At 44.5% G+C, this 21,040-nt stretch overlaps 1 protein-coding gene across 4 annotated transcripts in view; it reads right to left on the bottom strand.

Annotated features, from left to right (window-relative positions):
- The window catches only part of LOC125006673 (calmodulin-binding transcription activator 1-like), a 51,529-nt gene extending 31,566 nt beyond the window's left edge, over positions 1-19,963 (bottom strand). For all 4 annotated transcript variants that reach the window (XM_047582943.1, XM_047582941.1, XM_047582944.1 and 1 more), the window contains exons 1-3: positions 19,849-19,963; positions 17,646-17,741; positions 12,253-12,356 (exon numbers count right to left, since the gene is read on the bottom strand). In XM_047582943.1, the coding sequence (XP_047438899.1) occupies positions 12,253-12,356; positions 17,646-17,741; positions 19,849-19,873 (225 nt within the window). In that variant the 5' untranslated portion in view covers positions 19,874-19,963. The remainder of the gene's footprint in view (positions 1-12,252; positions 12,357-17,645; positions 17,742-19,848) is intronic.
- Positions 19,964-21,040: the final 1,077 nt, after the last annotated feature.

Here is a 21,040-nt window from a genome sequence, read left to right as displayed (position 1 = left end):
AAGGGGAGCATTTGGGAGTTTAATGAATAAATTTGAAAGATGGGTCTCTGTGGCGATCTTTAGGTTTGTCTCCTCCTCAACCAAATAAAGATGGGAACACGTGTGTGTGCGCGCATGTGTGTGTGTGTGTTTGCGCACCTGTTTAGTGCATGCTCTCAGTAAATATCACTGTAGCTCAATTTCAGGAGAAACAAACAAATCTAGTTAACTCCCGAAGCTTATGTGAAGGCCTCTCTCTCTAAAAAAAAAAAAAAAAAATCAATTCAGAATTCAGTTTGTTTCTGCCAAATAAAGATTTCATGTCATTTGTTTGTTGTTCTGGAAAGAAAAAAAAATATATAATAAAATAAAAATAAAAAAAACGCAGAGCCACCCATGTCGGAGCCATGCATATTTAACTCTCCTCAAGCCTCAAAAACAAGACAGCCGAAAACAACCATCAATTTACAAATGTACAAATTGTCTGCAATCTCGGGCGTAGCTTTTCCGTTGACGGGCAGACCCGGAGGCTTCATTCGGAGGAGGGGAGAGGGAGGCAGGTGGAGTTGGAACGCTCATAAGCAAAAGTAAACATTAAAGGTTCTCAACCCTGCTACCGGTGACTGGCTTCCGCTGTTGTGCAGTTTGATCTGTCTCTGCCTAGGACGGAGCCTTGGGCTGTGGACCTGCACTCGCTCTTCTAGGGGTGTTGCGGGAAAAAAGAAAAAAAGAAAAAAAAAAGCGATACACCTTTCACATGGTTTAATAAAACAGCCCCAAATGCCTTCGCAATTCTGACGATTGCTAGCTTGCGTGCTCCAAGGAAGGTGAAGGATGAATAAGCAAACGTTACCTCTTGCTAAGAAATGCCAAAAGATGCACTTTTACTTGGACTAGTGCTCGTATTTAATGATAATTAAACGCAACCACAAGCAACAGAATAAGTTTTGCATTTTACTGCAACTGTACGTGATTATTGCTATTACTTATTTAACACTCAGAAATAGTTTATTTGTTTTCTTATTTACTCGAACAGAGGCCTAACCGCATGGTAGTCAGCAGCCTGTGCAGGGGCTGGAAATTCTTCATTGCATCTTGTGGTAAAAAGTATGGATTTGAATCATTCCGAATTCAGCTCGATCCTTGGGCCGATCCTTTTCTGAAATTTTCTGCAGAATTTTTTATCTGACTGAAACCGGTGCGTGAAGGACAGCCTGCACCTATCTGTGTATGACAAAATGCGTGAGCTGCGAGATGCCGTAAGTGATAATATTTGACGAGCGTATACTTTGCCCTGAATGCTGTAATAAAAAAAGAGTGCCGTGTAGCCTAACAGTCGATCCAAAGGGGCTCCTCTTTGCAGTATATTTGCAGTGATGATGCACAGGGTAGAGCCCAGTGTCATCACCTTCTCTTCAAGTACTGTGAGTCATGCAGTGGGCGCCCAACAATGTTTGCTATCTTTAACTTTTGCTTCTATATGATCTTGAATAAATGCATACAAAAAAATAAATAAATAAGAGAAGGGGATACATTTTTATGTGTTAGATTAGCAGCAGGCATATCCACTCCCCCTATGGGAGATGTTTAATTTGCTGTCCGTTTTCGTCGATTAATTGCGCACAGTTGTTAATTTAATGCACTTTTAGAGATCGAAAACGGAGACAGACATACGTCATTGCCTTCCAGACCTGTCCTGGTAACTTTCCACCTCATGTGAACTGTAATGGACTGTGACTTTCTAGCTCAACATGCAATGACACCTTAGAGTGAGCAGGGACTGTAACCTGGAGTCTCGCTGGGGAAAGTGATGCTGATGCTGTGTATTGGACAAAGTTAAGACTTTCTAGCTGGCAAGCCACCTCTAAACATATTGCCAAAATGTATATACTGCCAACAAGAGGTAATTGTGCAGTTAAGGCTTCACACCAGATAATACCTGTTTGGGGGCTGGGAAATCTTCCTGCTGCCATGTTTTCCCTGAGGTAGTAGTAGCAGTAGTAGTAGAGTAGTGAGGGAATACTTGCAATCGGTAATAATAACATTTTAGGGATTTTGCACCAAGTGTTAACCTGCAATATTGTTAGTAACTTTAGCCTGTCAAACATCCTGATCTCACCTGGAAAGGATGCAACGCTCCGCCCGCACTCATCACTTTATTCTGTACACAAAAAACAATTAAATACATGCTCTGCTGGTATGCAAATACAGCCTCGCTATTCCATATATAGTTGCCTCCTCAGAGTACAAGATGATGGATGATGTATTACAGCTGAGCTGGTCTTAGACTAATGACACAGCTGCATTACAATACACAACTTAGTGCGCAGCTAATATTGTGTACGCAGACGGAACACGCGCGCGCGGACACACAAATGCCACCTTGTTTAATCCCCCAGGAATCAGTGAAATTTGATTACCATGACTTTCACAAACACACTCCATATGAGAGTAGACATTCTATACATCAATGAGGGTGAGGAGGGAGAAGGGGGGGAGGACGGGGGGAGGACGGGGATAGAGACAGGGAGACGGAGGAATAAGTGAAGCGAAATCGAACTGCAGCTTGATAGGAGAAAAGACCGGACTCATGCCGCGGGCTCCTGAATGGAATAGCTCGTATATCGTAACTTATGCTTTAAGTGCAACATACACGCACAAGATTGCTCACACTGTGTAACAGTAAATGCGGGAAACCTTATATTTACCGCTAAAGGTATACCTGTCCCAGGGTAAATCTTGTCAGGGTGTACATTTCCAAGATAATGTTAGTGGAAAAGGCTAGTCACAACACCGTGAGATTTACAGTTCTCTAATTGCACCGCGTGTGTGATCATTATATGTTTCTTGTGGGTAAAAACGGGAGAATAATCTAATGCGCATTTACAAAATTGCAAAAAACACACATTGAAATTTAAAAAAGCGTTTCTGAAACAAACAAAAACCCGCAATGAACACTGCTCTCAGGTTGCAGTAAACATGGCAGGAGATGGCAAGACTTCTCAACTCATTAACAATGTATCGCGCACACTGACACGTTATCTTGACAAATAACTACCAGAGAGTGTTAAACATTAACCACCTGTGTGGTTTTTAAGTCACTCGAGCAACTAAATATTCATATTAACCACCATCCAACACACATCTCAATAATTAAGCTAAATAAGCTACAAGCAAAAGATAAGGAATAAATTAAAGTGTTCTGAATGCATTGCAGCAATGTGACGTTTTTATTAATATGTTGGGTTTTTTGCGCCGCTCTCAATAATAACATTGATCTCAAGTTGGCAGTCAACTCAACAACAACAACACAATCTCGGCCGTTATAATTAAAAGCAGCGCTGCCTCCTGCAAGCGGCCATTAGTGGGTTAAAACTTATGAAGCCAACACAGTGAGATCCATATCGTGTCATATTGACAAATCTGACAATTTGACCGCTCTGCAGCTGCAGATAAGACGGACAAATATGCTCGGCCGCCCCTTCCAATCACAGCTTTATAGAGGGTATGCAGTGATGTCACTGCCGCCCGGGGCCACGCCCCCCTGACTGGCAAAAACATGGTGAAATGTATCAGTAAATACAGAGAGACCAGGCAAAAATGTGGATTATCGGATCAAAATAAGGACGACTGGACTCGATAATGATCCATACATGTATACGTGGATTAGCCTCAGTTTGAGTTAGTTTCAGTTGGTTTTAGGCCATTTCAGTTATGATAAATGTAGCTGAATAAAATAAGTTAACGCTAAGAGCTTTACTGAGAAGTAAAGTTAGGCATATAATACTGTAGCGTCTGACATTAAAAGGGTAATGAGGAGTGATCACAAATATTCTGTTTATTGTTTTATTGTTATTTATTGTTGGAACTAAAATAGTTACTGTCAGCTGTAACTACACCACGTCGACAAACTTATCCGACAGCCCTCCAGAACGCAACTTAAGAAGTACCTTAAGGTATGACTTCATCAAACAAACACAGCATAAATTAATATTACCTGACACTACATGTGCCTGGATTCCAGTTGTTTCTTCGTAATGCAGCGATCCATTTACTTCAGGCTTTCAGGAGCCTGTAAAAATATATCTCTGACTGCTTTTCAAATCTGTTGGTACAGCACAACAGCTCTTCACCATTTTTTAAATTCATTTCACAATTTAGACGCTACTAAAGCCTATGGTTCAAACTAATGCTGCTAATCTCCATGTTCAACACTTTTTGCCACTCAGTGGAGGCCATAACCGTGGAGGCTTCAGCTAGTTGTGACGTCACGTGCGTACCCTCTATTCTTCTTAGATGTTGTGGGTAAAATTTTGCCAACACCATCACAGATATTTCTGCAAATTCGCTAACATCAGACACACACACACACACAAAAAAAATGCAGTAATAGAAACATGACTGTAATCTGTATCTGTCCAAACGAGAGGTGCGGAAAATCTGCAGAGACTAAATTAACATTTTGCCAGAAATGGCAAATCTGCAGATAGTCACTACAAGTGCAAGAAATGAACCTGGCGAAATGCACGGCGAGGGAAAGAAATTAAAGACGAGGCGCTTACTGATCCATATGTTGTTTTGGGTATAGCACGAATGTCTGGCTGATGTATTTTCAGAAAAGCCTGGCTGAGAAGTCGGAGAGAGATATTTTAAATATATCAGCCAAATGTGTGACATAATATAAGAAAAAAAAAAAAAAAAGCTGTTGACCGGTTTGAACAGAAGGTAGGTCACAGTTTAGCACGTATCTATCCTTTATTTTTACACAGCTCCAGTCCACTACCGCCGAACACCTCCATAATTGTTACACAATGAGGAAAGAGTGTTAAATGTTGGTAAAAAACAAAACAAAAAAAAAACTCTCAAATGACTCATGTGAGACTCATGCAGTCTTAGATGCTCGGTGCATGTGAATTTACAATAGATTATTGCTGAATAATTGTGAGCATCAGCAAAAAAGTGGGCAGGGTAGCACCACCTTGTAGCTATGGATCTGCAGACCATAACATATGTACCGTATGTAGATATGCCAAGAAGCACTGATTTATTTTTATTGCTCATTCATGTAGATATCATTTTATGCATTCTAGATTTTGCAGCGCTATTGACATCAAACCTGAGAATATGTTGAGTCAAATCTGTCTTGGTAAACATGAGCAAACAGTATGAAATATGTATTGACTTCAGAACTCCTGAACCAGGCATATTTCTTACAAGTCCTATAAGCTCCAGATATAACCGAGCTGACAGATAAAACAGAAAGTCATGAAAAATGAAAGGGTTTCAGCGCCCGTGCTGCTTAATTTGCAGTGTGATTTTTTTTGTTGTTTTGGCTTCTCGCTATTATTTGGGAATGTAAACACTCAAAATTAAAGTTAGATAAAGTTATGTAGTAGACAAAACTTTAAACATTCAGAGCGAGTTCTCGAAATAGGAGCACGGGGACCGTGTTGGCGCGCACGCACATGCCCACACGTACACATTTTAATGCTTTATCTGTCTCCAATGAATTAAATCTAATTTGTACGAGACTCCAATATTACGGAGGGTCTGCGCGGGGATATTTAAGGATACAAAAAGTATTGTCTCCGCTGCGCAGGCTGGCTGCTTATTGCAGCAGACACTGTTGGTCATTCAGTTCGTTTTGGTTGGGCTCGTAATCTAACAGGAAGTTAAAACTCAAAGACACGCGCGCAGACACACAGCCCAGGCACGTACACAACACCCCCACACTCGCAGTCGCACAATCCCACTGTTTAATATATTTCTGTGTCTCCAGTTAACAATATTTTGTGTCAAATTATAGTGGGCAAGATAAATAGTGGGTCTGTGCAACATGGAGAAAATAGAACGGAGGGAAAATGCGGGGCTTCCAGTTGGGTAGGAGGAGGATGGAGGAGAGGAGAGGAGAGGAGAGGAGAGGAGAGGAGAGGAGAGGAGAGGAGAGGAGACTTGGTGAATCCCAGCTCCTTGTAAACCGAGTGTGCTGACCCATATCGATACGACGGAAACTTGCCGACACACTGCTCCCAACAATCAAAGAAGCGTGAACGCATGCGTCCAATTTGCGGTGCACGGTCCTGTTTGCGAATGAAAAGCTTGCTGTATAATTACGTTTATCAAGAGGGAAAGTACATCTATGAATAGACGAAGTCTAATTAATTCCCTGCATTTCTTTTCATTTTGTCAATATTGCCAGTCTGGTCAGTATAGATGTCTCGGATGTGAGTCGAAACGCACACACAAAATGACGCTGGGTGTTAATTGGGCTGCTCTTGGCTCGAGAGATAGACAAAGAGGAGGAGAATAAGAGACAGAGAGAGGGAGAAAGAGGAAAGAGAGAGCCTCGAGGACTAATTAGTGATTATAACTTGGCGCTCTCCAAACATAAAATATTTCTCAACCCAAAAGACAGAGGAATGATTAAAAATAAAAGAATAGGAATCAAACAGAAGGAACCGCGAAACACTCCCCTAGTACCGCGCGTGCGTGTATACACATGTTCTGCATGCATGCATGTGTGAGTGTGCACATTGGTTTCTTTGCCCCCTCATTAAACTGTGCTTTACTCTGGTAAACGGCAACAGCACAGAGCTCAATGTCAACCAGAGAGGTTACAGCCATAGGCAGGCTCTGGGACAAACACACACACACACATACACACACACACACTGGCACGGTCCTTCTCCAACATGTTATCTAACAAATGAACACCCATTTCATTTAAAAAAAAAAAAAAAAACTTTCAAAAAGTTTGCAATAGCATGCTACATTTGTCTCTGTTTGAGTATGAGCCTCTATCAGAGTCGTGCCAGTGCACGCCGGACATTAGCAATTCACACATCAAAGTCATAAATCAAGGGCACCCATCGCCACGGTGTAATTCCTGCAACTGGTTGGTTGTCTGCTAACTGTACCACACAGGGAATCCACCCATGATGGATTCGTAGTATTTTTTTTAATATAGTCTGGTAAGTGACATTTAACGCCATTCCCTTGTGCAAATTGTCTCCCAAATGGTTCTACCTACATGAAAAATATCTCCACAAAAAAAGGAGGAATACTGTGCGTGCATATTTAATCCGATGTCTTTGCTTAATGGCTCACAAACAACAGTAATGACATGAATAATATATTAAACAAGCACGCACACTCAAACACACTCACGCGGGGCTTTTGTTTTTAGTCTGAGAAGTCTGGCTCCCACAAGCTGAGACACTACGGCACGCACAGGTGAGTGCGAGCGGGTTCTTGACATTTTTGTTTTTTTGTTTTTTTATCGGAGATTCAGAGCTTTTGTCCTTCGCCAATTGTTCTTGTTTTTATCCGTCATACACGATCGGTATCGCAAGCCGACACAACAATTGCCACCTCTCTCTTATCTCCTTCAGTGTGCTGAAAAATCATGAATGGCATTTTGTGTCAACACGTGCGCCATCGATCATGCCATTAGCACGCACAAGCGCGCGCACGCAAATCTGTTACCATGGCAACTACTCCTGATGAACGTACACACAAGGAAGCAAGCCGGGGCAGCGGTGTGAAATGTATATGAATTCTGACCCATCTCTCACTCAACCGGTCGCGTTAGTGTCGTGCAGCAGGACGAGCAGACAACGAGCGTGCGTGAACTGCCAACTAGCCTGCCGTCACTGCCTTCGCTGCCTCCGCTGCCTTCACGCCACGCAGCTACCGACCAAACCGCCGCGTGATGAGACGAGAGCGCCACAATAAAACACTGCATGTTTCATTGCCGTGGTGTTTCATATCATTAATACCAAAATAATACCAGCTTCTCACGTTCGCCCCTCATTCAGTCGAGCAACACGCCGAGCGGCGTCAAAATGTAGACACGAATGCTGCCTCGTGTGTGTGTGTGTGTGTGTGTGTGTGATGTGCTGAAGTCTGTACGAAGCCATCTGACAGTTGCATCATTTGAATGGTGGTGGGGGAGATGCTCTGATGTAGAAGCCTTTAAAACGCACATTAGACCACATAATGACATGCACATTCACACAGCGTTGCGCGTGCGTCGCGTTTTGTAGTTTGAATTCAGGCTTTCAAAAAGACATTTGACTCAGTATTCAACTCAGTCTGGCTTCTTAAAATATGAGTGAACCGTATCATTTCAGGAGGCCCGCATCCCTCGACCAGACTCTAAACTTTGTCCGCATTTTGGAAAAAAGTTTGATAGCGGATAGCCCTGACAATTTTGCTGAAACCGAACTAGGAATTTCGTATGGGTGGGTGACACAGGTTCTACCATGAGTCTGTTATCTAAAACTAGTCTATAGTCTAATACCATGGACAGATACACATACACCCCCAATCTATTATTGAACAAAAGGCTCACGCCTCCGCTCAGACCTTCGGGGAGGAATCCATCCCTCCATCCCAGAATAATTTCACACATCAGTAGATGCACAAAAGAGAACGGAGAGGGAGGGAGGGAGGGAGGGAGGAAGGGAAGGAAGAGAGGAAAGGACAGGGAAGAGGAGCGGATGGGTTAAAAATGTATGGGGTCACAGCTCAGTGCTTGTGAGAGGCCAAGGTGTCAGGGGGAGCCATGCGTGACAAAACAGAGATCAGAGGATCATATGCAATCTCACACACACACACACACACACACACACACACACACACACACACACACACACACACACACACGCGCGCGCGCGCAAGAGAGCAAACCCACACACTTGGGCCGACACACAAATGCCAAGGAAAAGGTGAGACTAAGGACACATCAGGTGAAAGCTTGTGAAGGCTGAGCCCGACTTAATCAGCGCCATTTCCATCCATACGCTGAATGTTAATCTCTTTATCAATCACACTCTGTTTATTCACACAATCGCGCACACTATATACAAACCGAAAATCCCAGCCAGCGAGGATGAGGAAACACCAAATAAATTCTTGATTTGCTTTTGGGTAAGTATATAGAAGAAAAAAAAAAATCAATAGAAGCCAACAATGCAAATGCGTCTACACACTGAATAATTAGTGGGTATCTTCAACATTTGTCAATAGCACTTTGCCACACTCCATGAGCAACATCTGGACCAGAACAGTATATTATTAAAAGCTAATGCGCATACACAAACATACACTCAATTGCCACTTTATTAGGTACACTTGTTCAATCGCTTTTTAACACAAATAGCTAATCAGCCAATCACATGGCTGCCATTCAATGCATTTCGGCATGTAGAGGTGATCAAGACAACTTGCTGAAGTTAAAACTGAGCATCAGAATGGAGAAAAATGTGGATTTAAGTGACTTTAAACTTGGTGTGGTTGTTGGTGCCAGACAGGCTGATGGTCTGAGTATTTCAGAAACAGCTGATCTACTGGGATTTTCACGAACAACCATCCCTAGGGTTCACAGATAATGGTCCAAAAAACAGAAAATATCCAGTGAGTGGCAGTTGTGTGGATGAAAACACCTTGTTGATGTGAGAGGTCAGAGGAGAATTGGCAGACTGATTTAAGTTGATAGAAAGACAACGGTAACTCAAATAACCACTGGTTACAACCAAGGAATGCAGAATACCATCTCTGAACGCACAACACGTCCAACATTGAAGAAGATGGGCTACAGCAGCAGAAGACCACACAGGGTGTCACTCCTGTCAGCTAAGAACAGGAAACTGAGACTACTGCACACACAGACTCAGCAACACTGGACAATAGAAGATCGTAAAAACGTTGCCTGGTCTGATGAGTCTCGATTTCAGCTGAACATGAAAGCATGGATCCATCCTGCCTTGTATCAACGGTTCAGGCTGGTGGTGGTGTAATGGTGTGGGGGACATTTTCTTGGCTCACTTTGGGCCCCTTAGCACAAATTGAGCATGGTTTAAATGCTCACAGTGAGTATTGTTGCTGACCATGTCCATCCCTTTATGACTACAGTGTAACCATCTTCTGACGGCTACTTCCAGCAGGATAATGCACCATGTCACAAAGCTCATATCATCTATAAACTGGTTTCTGGAACATGACACTGAGTTCACTGTACTCCAATGGCCTCCACAGTCACCAGATCTCAATCCGACAGAGCACCTTTGGAATGTGGTGGAACGGGAGATTCTCATCACAGATGTGCAGATGACAAATCTGCAGCAAATGCGTGATGCTATTATCTCAACATGGACCAAAATCTCAGAGGAATGTTTCCAACACCTTGTTAAAAGTATGCCATGAAGACGTAAGGCAGTTCTGAAGGCAAAAGGGGGTCCAACCTTTTACTAGCAAGGTGGATAAATAAACTGAAAGCGTCAAATTTGACAGCTGACACCTGATCGACCAGGAAATCCCACGCCTACCAACGTCTTACACTACAGCCTGTGGTGGACACAGAAATTCGATATGAATATAAACTTTGATTACAGTGATAATTTTCTATATCCTGCTCGTGAGCACAAGAAGAGGTTACAACACGTACAGTTCTGGCTCTGATTGCGATAATCCAGGGTTCTGCATGTCCTGAACTCACAGGACCGTAGGCAGAAACACAAGCACTCACCAGGCCCACAACGAGCGTGCACATGTCTCCCGCTAAGAAAGCACCAAGCAAGCAGAGCTGCCGACACAATGAAGTGTTTAAGTATGCGTCAAACTTTATGGCTGTGCGGAAGAGGAGCTTTGAAGGAATCCGCTGAGGGACACCCAACCTCCTCCTGAACTGAGCCTGTACCTCCTCATCAGAAAGAGACAGCCGTGGAGAGGTTGGGGTGTGTATTTGTGTAGGTGTGCTCTCTACGGTAGAGAAGGCTAGAGAGGAGTAGATCGTACGTTGGAAGGGAGATTGATGGAGAGAATGAGGAGGAAGGGGAGCAACAACATATTCATGTCTGTTCCTTGAACCTTGTTCGCAACAGTGCTTGGTTATAGGCTGATGTGTGGAAGTCCCTAACCGGCAGCGGTCACACACAAATACTGAGATACACACACACACACACACACACACACACACACTGCCTATTCATGTGAACACACTGTTCAGTAGGCACCGTGCTTAACTCCCAGTATGACCTTCATTGAGATGGATTGCATGAAAAATGTAATGACTTTCCTGAGAGAAAAACCACAAGCCAAATCAGCTTTGCATTGCATAATAATGCTAGACTTGGTAATCAATAACACAAACACACAAACACACATTCATAATGGAGTGCACAGCCTGCACATGGAGAAAATGTCTCAGCAGAGGCCAACCACATCACAATGGATGGAACAAACCACCAGTGGAGAGCTGTGCAATGCATAAACAAGGCGCTATCGACGATAAATGCCTACATCCATTTCCACCCATCAAATACTTTCCTAAGCTAACCGCTTAAGCCTGAAAGAACATGCAAAAGCTTTTCACACCCCAAATGTTTAGCTCGTGGCCATTTTTGGACTCGAGTAAAGAGATGCCCCGAGATAATTTGGCCCCAATTACACTGTACTATGTTGCTCGCAGTCAAGCTTAGGTTATCTGTTGTACAGGCTGCAAATACGATGCTAATTTGGCTGAGAGTAGGGCAGTCTTTATTAATGAGTGGTAGCCAAGCGTTTGTGGAAAAACTTCCAAGTTCTAAAATTTGGTGTAAACTGCAAAAGCCCTTAGGTTACTTAGATTTAAGTCACTTTAATGATCAAAAACCTTCTGGGTGCATGGCCACAGCTTATGTTGTTTAAACCGCACAAAGAAAGCTTTTCAGTTTATCTACACAGCAAATAAAGCATAATTGCCACATAAAATGCACAGTGGAAAAGGCAAAGAGGAATGGAAATATGCCACAGACTGAACAGGTTTCTCAGGTCGTACAGCAACAATGTTGGGATCAGCTAACCATCTTTATCCTTCTGACCACAGATTTCTTTCAACCCACCTACACGTAGCTGTGGAAATATTCAATCTGTAGCCTCATTCCTTGCTTCTTGGCCTCTGTATAACTTGTTTTAGACCCAGGAGCCCATGATTCATAAGCCTTAACCCAGAGTTGTTTCGATTACAAAGGGGAAATTGACAGCAACATGCCAAATTGAACATATAGTGGGAGTCAGTGGGACTTTGGCTATGGGCTCGGATTGTTGATTTTTTTTATTTTTTTTTATTTATAAGTGTCAGAGATTTAGGGTCCCACAATATAAAAAAGCTGCCATTGTGTTTGTTTACCTCCTCTTCATCTCTCAGTGTGACATTAGTTCAAGATGAGTCACCAGCACAAAAACAGTCTCACTGTCACAGATATTTCCCTCTCGAGTGTGTCTCATTCTCACCTCGTTGGTGTTCCAGCGATGGCGCTCCTTGGGCAGAGAGGAACATTTTGGTAGACACTCCAGCAGCTTCTTAGGAAGGTAGATCTTCAGCTGGCCCGGCTCATCTGGAGGGGAAGGGGACGCGGGGGGGAGGAAAGAGACCATAAGGGAAGATAAATGAGGGACCAGCAGGAAGAGGAAAGAAAATTCACATCAGAGAGACACCGTGAGTGGAGAATACCAAACCTCTGGAGCCTGGCTGAACAAAATCATGTCGAAATTTTACTGTGTTGCAATTTGAATGTCTTGATGTGACCTTAAGCAAGGGAATTTGCTTTGTTGTCTGAAAGTTTTGTTCAGGTCTATGAAAGACATAAGCTTTAATACATTTTTTGTCCATCTAGTACTTCAGTGATTTATCAAGAACAGAATCCTTGGCATTGCCACAAAAAAGAGATTAAAGTGCAAATGGCCTGGAAAGTTTGTTATTTCTAATAAATGAAACGCAAGAAAGTTAGCACATAGCATATTATGTTTTGCTTAGATGCGTCGTAACATTTCTCAGCTGTGGGACAAGGAACGTTGATAATTTTGTCAATCGAGGTACAAATTATGGTTCACAATAGTGGACACTATGCGGAGGGAGGGCAGCACACTTACGTTTAGACAGCAGGTGAAGGTGCACCTGGGGCTCACCCAGAAGCATATTTGGATTAAGAAAAATCCATTATCATACATTATTACTGCATTTGGGATTGGTAAAAATCTCAGTCAATCACCTGGGCATTACTTATCCCCTTTAAAAGCAATGCCCTCCCCACAGTCTTTTACAGACAGTTTTGTAATGGATTGGAAAATCCGAGAATAGTTCTTCCTGTGAGGAAACTACGGGAGTTGGAAAGTCACAAGCTGGGAGCAGGTGATGTTTAATGTGGAGTTTAATGTTTACTGAAACATGCTGAGGTCCCGAGGGGCCACGATGCACCATTTTATCCTCATCATTTAGTGCGTTTACATGCAGAGCTTAATCGAGCTATGCTCGAAATTCGACTTTCTGACTACAGTCCTCGTCCCAGTTTACAGGCAGCGGAGAAAATCTAATAACTGACGAGAACATGTCCTCCTCCTCCACACTAGGTGGCAATATGTGTCTTAGAGAGTTAATACCACGTTAATACGGCCCCCTTTCCGGACGGTTGACCTATTATGTCATATAATAAACAAGAGCAGCATTTCAAACAATAATATGTAAAGATAAGACGGTTCTTCTACCGGCTCTGTTTACCTTCTTCTTCCTCGACTGGCTTTCTTGGATGCTTTTGTTCTGGGGTTATAATCAGTGCAGCGGTTGTGGCATGTAGCATGAGGACACGCATTGTCCAGTTAAAGCTCAGATTAAATGTATACATGCCAGAAAAAAACAATTTCCAATCGCATTATCTGGGTGACTTAATCGGATAAGGAGAACTGTGATTTTAGTCGGAGTAACATGTTTACATGCACTTAAGTTGTCCGGTTAAAGTCGGATTAAGGCAATAAATAGTTTTTTTCACGTTCATGTAAACGCACTGACTCCAAACCACAGATAAGTAAGTAAAGTTGTGTTGTTTAGGTTTCGTAGATGCTATATACACTTGTATAGATGTGAAACACATCAGTATACCACGGCGTTGTATTGGTTGACATGTTCCTTTATTGCACAGGAAGTGTAGTCAATCCCACGAACACAGCTCTGCTGCAGGAAATACTCACTCACGCACCAAATTCACAGCTGAAAATAGGCTCCAACATATGCACTATTTTCTCCTGACTGAGTAATGTTTGCTAAGAACTACAGGGCCCAGCTGCTTTCAGGAAAATGCTTGGCATTTTTTTAAAATACGTAACCATGTAATTGCGACCCATTTTTTACAAAATGTAAGTCTTTAGCATAGGAGCCAATGTGGCTTGAGGCTGACATTTGTAATAATGTGACGTAACTTATAAGAATTTATGATTTGGAGAAAATTCTAAGAGAGTATCACAACAAAAATGGAATAACAGAAAATGATTTGGTGGTGCTAAATTACAATTAGAACAGCCATTTACTAACTCTGTCCTCGCCATGATACTGAAAAGGTGCAGGTAACGTAAAAACGAAACGACAAAAGTATTGCACCTTTGGAAAATGCTACCTGACCGATGCAAAGCTGTCGTGTGTGCGCCCCCATTTGTGAATGCATGGCCAACGGATGTGCTGCTCAGACGTCAAAGAGACGGAGCACTCAAAGGTTATTGATAAGCATTTGAGTAGAGGGCGTCCATTCATGACTCCCCTGGGGAGATACGAATTATACTCTACCTGAGGGCAGACGACAAAGCTGGGGAAAAAAAAGGCAGATAGGTATGGTTGGAGGATCAGACTGAAGGAGAGGTGGCTGGGAGACAATGAGCCAGAGAGACGGACGCAGCTAATGAAGAAAAAAGCAACTTAAGGACAGAGAGAAGATTCGTAAATTAAGACATTTGCAAGGACAGGAGACGGACAGTTTAGAGAAACAAGTGTTGTAGCGGGACAGGAGTGGGGTCTATATGTGTGTGTGTGCTCATGTAAGTAGGTATCGGAGCATGTGTGTGTGTGTGTGTGTGTGTGTTTGTGTCAGTAAGAAGTGTGTTCAGGCACGTATGCTCCCCCTAATCAATTATGCATTTATTAATAGAAGGCCTGAGAAGACAGAATTTCAAACAGCTGAACTGTGCAGCAGCTTAGTTAAACAGCTGAATGGTGCAGCTTAGTTAAAGCCTAATTTCTTTTTTAGCAGCACTCCGGCCTCTCTGCTATGAATGCCAATCAGCGTTTAAACCCCACCCCTCCTGGCTATAACCCCCTCCCTTCCACTGCTGTTCTGAAGAATTCTCATCAGAGCCCTGCCTTTGAAATGTACCAGAACCACCACATCAAACAAGCCGGTTGCACATGCGCAGGCATATAGATAGTTGTACACACACACACGCACGCACACACACACACACACATATATGCATACTCATACATACAGACAAACACATACACACACAGTGTCTGCCGATCAAAGAGCACACATCAGAGTATTTGTCTCAGAGTGGCTTTTTTTTTTTTTTTTTTTTTAACCGGTGACCTTGGTACCGAAATCCCTTTCAAAGCACACCTCCACGGACACAACCATCCTCTTAACCTTTCTCAATATTTACTCTCCCTGCTAACAAAGAACATTAGACCGCATTTGCAGATTTTGTGAACCTTGATTAGCTTTTACTTTTTTTTGGAGAGCTGTGTCTTGTATTTCTAACAACCCCCGAATCACAGACTGTGTCCCTGTCTGTTTTTTAGAAAAAAAATAAATAAATAAAAATCTCTGCCCGGGTACTGTTGCAATCGTCTTATCCATCTGTTCCAAATGACTCTCAGCGGAGCTGTACTGTGGTGTGACATGGGGCAAAAAATTATTTTTTTTTTTTGTTTTTTGTTTTTTGTTTTTTTTGTTTCTACCCAGGAAAATGAACCATCCTGGGACGCAATAAAAACACATCTAAATATGGAAATTTCTGTGCACTTCGCATTTACATTTGTTTTTGAAATAATAAAACAGTTTCAATACCTGCACGTTACTTTATGTGAGTCCCTCAGCGGCAAGTCACAAATTCTGGCTGTACACAGATCACTCACTCACTTGCTAATCAGTTAAAAAAAAAAAAAAAAAAAAAAAGAGAAAGTCCATAAGAGTGACAAAGCTTGAATGCTAATGAGAAACTGATGGCTCAGTAAGTCATCCGGAGGTACGTGTGCTAAAAAGTGGAAATGTTCGGCCAAAGTGAAGCATTGCTTTGGTAGCCCTGTCGAATGCCATAATTTAGCCAGGAATCACAGAGAAGAGCGGCCTCCGACTGATGAATATTTTACCTCATAAAACTGTCATCTCCATATTTAACACAGAAACAAGCCAATGCCCTTGTGAGATGGCTGTCAGTTAATTATAAAACTCTCCCCAGTAAAGAGAGAGAAAAACGCTCCAAATGCAACTCTTAACTCTCCCCCTACTGATATTAGGAGGCGTCAGGGGAAATTTTCACATTTTCCCCCTTTTCGGGATGAAATTAATGTGACAGAAAGAAAGGCTCATTGCACAGCAGCTAGATAGAGAGATGGGGAAGGCAGGCGGGTGTGAGGGCAGAAGGGAAGGGAGAGCCAGGGCACGGAGAAGATAGGGGGGAGGAGGGAGGAGTGTAGCAAGGGATGAGGGAGAGCGCAGGGAGAAAGAGGGAGAGACGGGAGAAAAAGAGGGAGAGCGTGGGGCGGGGGGGTGGAGAGATGGGTGTGCATGCTAATTTTATCATTCTGCTGATAAACTTTTCCTCCAGTAATCCTCCAGCTGGGACGTGAGAACAGATAGGAGACAGGGATCGGCTCGGGAAGCCTCAACTTATATTAAACAGTCTTCCCTGACAGAACCCTCTATTCTATTCTATTCTATTCTATTCTATTCTATTCTATTCTATTCTATTCTTTAGGGTTAGTGCAGGTATGAGGCCATCTGCTCCCTTTGAAATGAATAATTGGGTTGATTTGTGGGCGGGAGGTCTCTGCCGGGTTGGGGGGGGCAGTTCACCACAGCCCCGTAGATCACCAACCACCACACACCCCTAACCCCCTGCCACCCCCCTCCCCCCTCCCACACTAAACATCGCGTCCGTCTGCTCCGCCTCACATCTGTTTATTTTCCTCCAATTTGTCCCACGAACACACACTCGCATGCACGCACGCACACACACTGAAGCACAGACGTGCATCTGTGCCATGTCCTCTCGAATCAATAACCAATCAAAGCAATCATTGCTTTTATAGTCCCTCTAAACGCACCACAGCAGCCACACACACATAACCGCAACACACTTTGCGCACATACACGACCCCAGATTACACACTCCATCTCACTTCTAGTTTAACAAGGCCCATTGAGGATTATAGATACATAATGCCATGTGTACAGATTAGGTATGACAATAAACTACTGATAGCCAAAGTAAGCCCTGCCTTCTGCATGGCTATGTGCAGCAGTGTGTGTATGTGTGCGCCCGCTAATACTGTACTGGCATGCTTGAATAAACATGATGTGTAACAGAGCTCAATTGGAATGACGTCTCGGTCGGCACAGAGACACACAGATAGTGCGTGCGGGCGTATATGTGTGTGTGTGCGAGTGTGTGTTACAGAGAAGATGAGAAGGAGACCTCAGTTCCCGCATCACATCATTCTGCCAGAAGGCTTTTATACTTGCTCCCAGAGTCACCCTGTGCTACAGACAAACGCGCGCGTGGCACTTAAACACCCTCGCGCGCAGACATGTGCACAACGCGCGCGCGCGCGGGCGTTGACAGTGTTTGCGTGTCTCTCTTACTGTTGGCGTCAGTGTCGTCACTCTTGGGAGGGGTGTGTCCAGTGTAACCAACAGCAATCCTGACCATTCGCTCTGGATTTCTTATCTTCTTCAGTCCTGAAACAGAATGAAAGAGGGGCGAGAAGCATGTTTAAGGGATGCTCCAGAGTCTGGTTTTCCTTGGCAGTCGCGCGCCTCACCTCAACCTGACTCCTCTGGAGCCCGGAAACAAAACTCTGAGTGATATGCATGTGGGCTGATCCATTTTCTGATCCACTAACTTGCATCCATTGTGTCCCCTGATCGATTGGCCACAGTAGATGCACTGCCTCCGTGTGTGTGACTAACTTGTACCCAGCTTTAGTTTCTCTTCTCTCTCATCATTTCTCTGTTTCCCTGACCACTGTTGCTATGATACAAAGTAGACCAACCAGCGCGGAGGGAGATGGTCTTCCAGGCTATATGTTGTTTTCATGCCCATTGGTGTACTATGCTGTTTGGCGCCACTCACATCTGCCGGGGGAATGGAAAGAGTGGATAGCTGTCTCGTGCCTTCGTCGCTGCGATTCATTTGGCTTTCATTCAGCACGGCTGAGGCTTGTAAATTTCACTGAGGGGGTAATGGACAAAAATCCCTCATGCTGAGAGCGCGTTAGTCTGTTTGCATGACTTTGTGTAGGTTATAGGAGAGTATGGGTAGGGTGTGCGGTTCTTATATGTATGTGGTACAGCGCCTGCTGATCTGCCTGTGGGCCTTCTGTCTCATCCACAGCTCCAGTCTTTTCACGCAACGGGACTCTCAACCCACGGCCTTCCCTGCGCCTCTGGCTACACACTGCATGCTTGCCTGCACGTGTCTAAGTATGTGTGTCTAACTTTAAATTCTGTACGCCTGAAATGTTCTCTGGAAATGTGCGTGTGTACTTCAAGTTAGCCAAAAATTGCCCCCGAGAGAAATCTTGCTCAGGATTGCTCCCTAGTGGTGAGAGCGTAAAAGGCTCTCCTTGACATTTCCATTATGACTTTGCTGAGGAGCATCAATCAATTAAAGAATAGTCCAACAATGAAAAATCGGTGTGCCTGGCAAAATTTTCTTGGCTGTGTGTGTGTCATTTTGACTCTCGAGTCACCGATGAACTGTGTCATCTGTCACAGCACAGTCTGCCGTTGTGTTTTGTCGGTTTAATAAGCTTCTTTAGGAAATGTAATCAGCAGCACTTTGATGAGGCAATGAAATTAAACTAACTACCCGGGGCATGTTTAGGAACACAGTGAATAAAGAATAAAGAAGTCTTTCTTAAACCATAAGTTGAGAGAGAGAGACAGATAATATAGCCAAACTTAAATAATTCATGAATGAATGAATTGCAGTGTGAATGAAATGGTGGCTGTGTGCGATGATAACGACCCCAAGAGTTTAGTTAAGGGAGTAGAAAATTAAATTAGATTCATACATGATATGACCTGAAACTGACACACATACACGCCCCCCTCCCCATCCAACCCCCATCCACCCTCCACCCGCACCCCCCCACCACCCCTTCCGCAGCCTAAATGCAGCCAGATTCTCACCTTCAGTGCCTTAGCAACCGTGAGCACACACATCAACACCGAAAATGAACACAAACATAAACACACCGAGGCTAGATTGTCGGACTAAATAAACACACAGCTGGTCGGAGACGCTGTGTGCTCGTCAGGAGAGGGAAATCTGCAATTCGGTGGTCTATTTTATGCTTAAAGAGACACGGAGACAGATAAACACGCAAAGGCGCACACACACCGAGGGAGAGCGAGAGGAGGCATCTGAATTCCTTCAGCGTGAACCACTCTCATCCTCTCTCATCCTCATCCCTTTATGCCAAACGCTTAAAAAGCTCCTCGGTTGGAGGAGGTGGGGGGGATGAAACGCTGAAAGCATCGGACGGTAACAAAAAAATAAATAAATAAATAAACTATCACCCCCCCTATCCGGACTCACTCGGAGCCCCACCGACAGGACAACTCTCCCTCTGTTATTTATTTGCTGTCGGTTAACCGTGCTCCACACGGACGCTGGTTCAGCACCCAAGCGTCCGTGTTTTCGGGACGGGCTGCAAGAGAAGAGGGAAAGCCCCGCCGCTATGTCTACCCTCCTCCGTGCCTCGGTCCCCTCATCGCCTCGCCTGAACCCCGCGAAGCAGGACTCTGCCACCTCAAATAGAAAGCCTTATTTCTCTCTTACCTTCCGGCTTGTTTTCGGCAGCCATTTCCCCTCCGCCGCGCGCCTCATCCCTCCTCCTCCTCCTCCTCTTCCTCCTCCTCCTCCTCCTCCTCGACTCGACCTAGTGGTGGTAGAGGGAGGGAGGGAGGGAGGGACGGAGGGATGGATGGAGGGAGGGAGGGAGGAGGGGGGGTGCTGGTGATGGTGATGGTGGATGTGAGGGAGGAGGGGAGGAGGATGAAGAGGGGGGGAGGAGGTGGAGGGGTGGGTACCACGCGCGTGAACAGAGAGGACAGCTCAAGGAGGGGGGCGGGTCTGAGAAGAAGGGGTTGGGGGGGCGAGCCTGCCGTGCTCCGTGGGACGATTGGCCCGGGCGGTGAGGACTGACAGCGGGGCTCCGTGATGGTGACTCGCGGAATTCTCCATCCTTCCGATTATTCTTCCCGTTGCCCACGCCCCCTTCTCCCACGTTCACGCGCACTCTTCCTCCCGCCCTCTCTCTCTCTCTCTCTCTCTCTCCCCTCTCACGTCACCCAACGACGTCTGTATTCGAGGACACCTTGACAGCCTCCCACAGCATCATCATCGCGCTTATCATCATCCTCTCTCTCTCCCTCTCTCTCCCTATCACGCGCGCGCGTAGGCCTACACGCATACACGCTTACACATAGCTATATGTCACACGCGTGTAAATTTCCTCGCACGCGAACCCAGCGGACTGTGGAGAAAATGCGACGTAAGGTCGCGTCTCGCCATAAATTATGAACCTCCCCACACGCACTCCTGAATTTAAATGACTGCCTTAAAGAGAGTTTTTTTTTTTTTTTTCTAAAATGCGCGTGGGCTGGCGGGTGCTGTCATTCGCCGTGGTGCTGAAGCTCGCGGTGCTGAAAGGACAGCTCCACGCGCGCCTACACAAGGCTGTAGGCTACGTACGCGCTCACCACCTGCTTTCCCATCTATGAGGCGTGTTATTAAACTGAAGCGATGACGGGTCAGAGGGAAACTTAGAGGATGAAATGAAAACCGTGCCCTCCGCGTCCTCCTTATTTTGGCTCGAGCAGGAAAATCACTGTATCGCCACCGCAATAACACCCCCGAGGGAAAGTTAAGTTCATAACGAGCCCGTAACACAATATCTTCCCTCCTCTCGGTAGGCTATTTATAATTCTAGCCCTTTACACTAGGTTATCCCTTCTAAACAGTCGGGCTT

The sequence above is a fragment of the Mugil cephalus genome, chromosome 4 (genome assembly GCF_022458985.1).
Source record: "Mugil cephalus isolate CIBA_MC_2020 chromosome 4, CIBA_Mcephalus_1.1, whole genome shotgun sequence".
Classification (NCBI taxonomy): Eukaryota; Metazoa; Chordata; class Actinopteri; order Mugiliformes; family Mugilidae; genus Mugil; species Mugil cephalus.
Note: the sequence above shows the minus strand (reverse complement) of the source record. Positions and strands in the feature narration are given on the sequence as shown.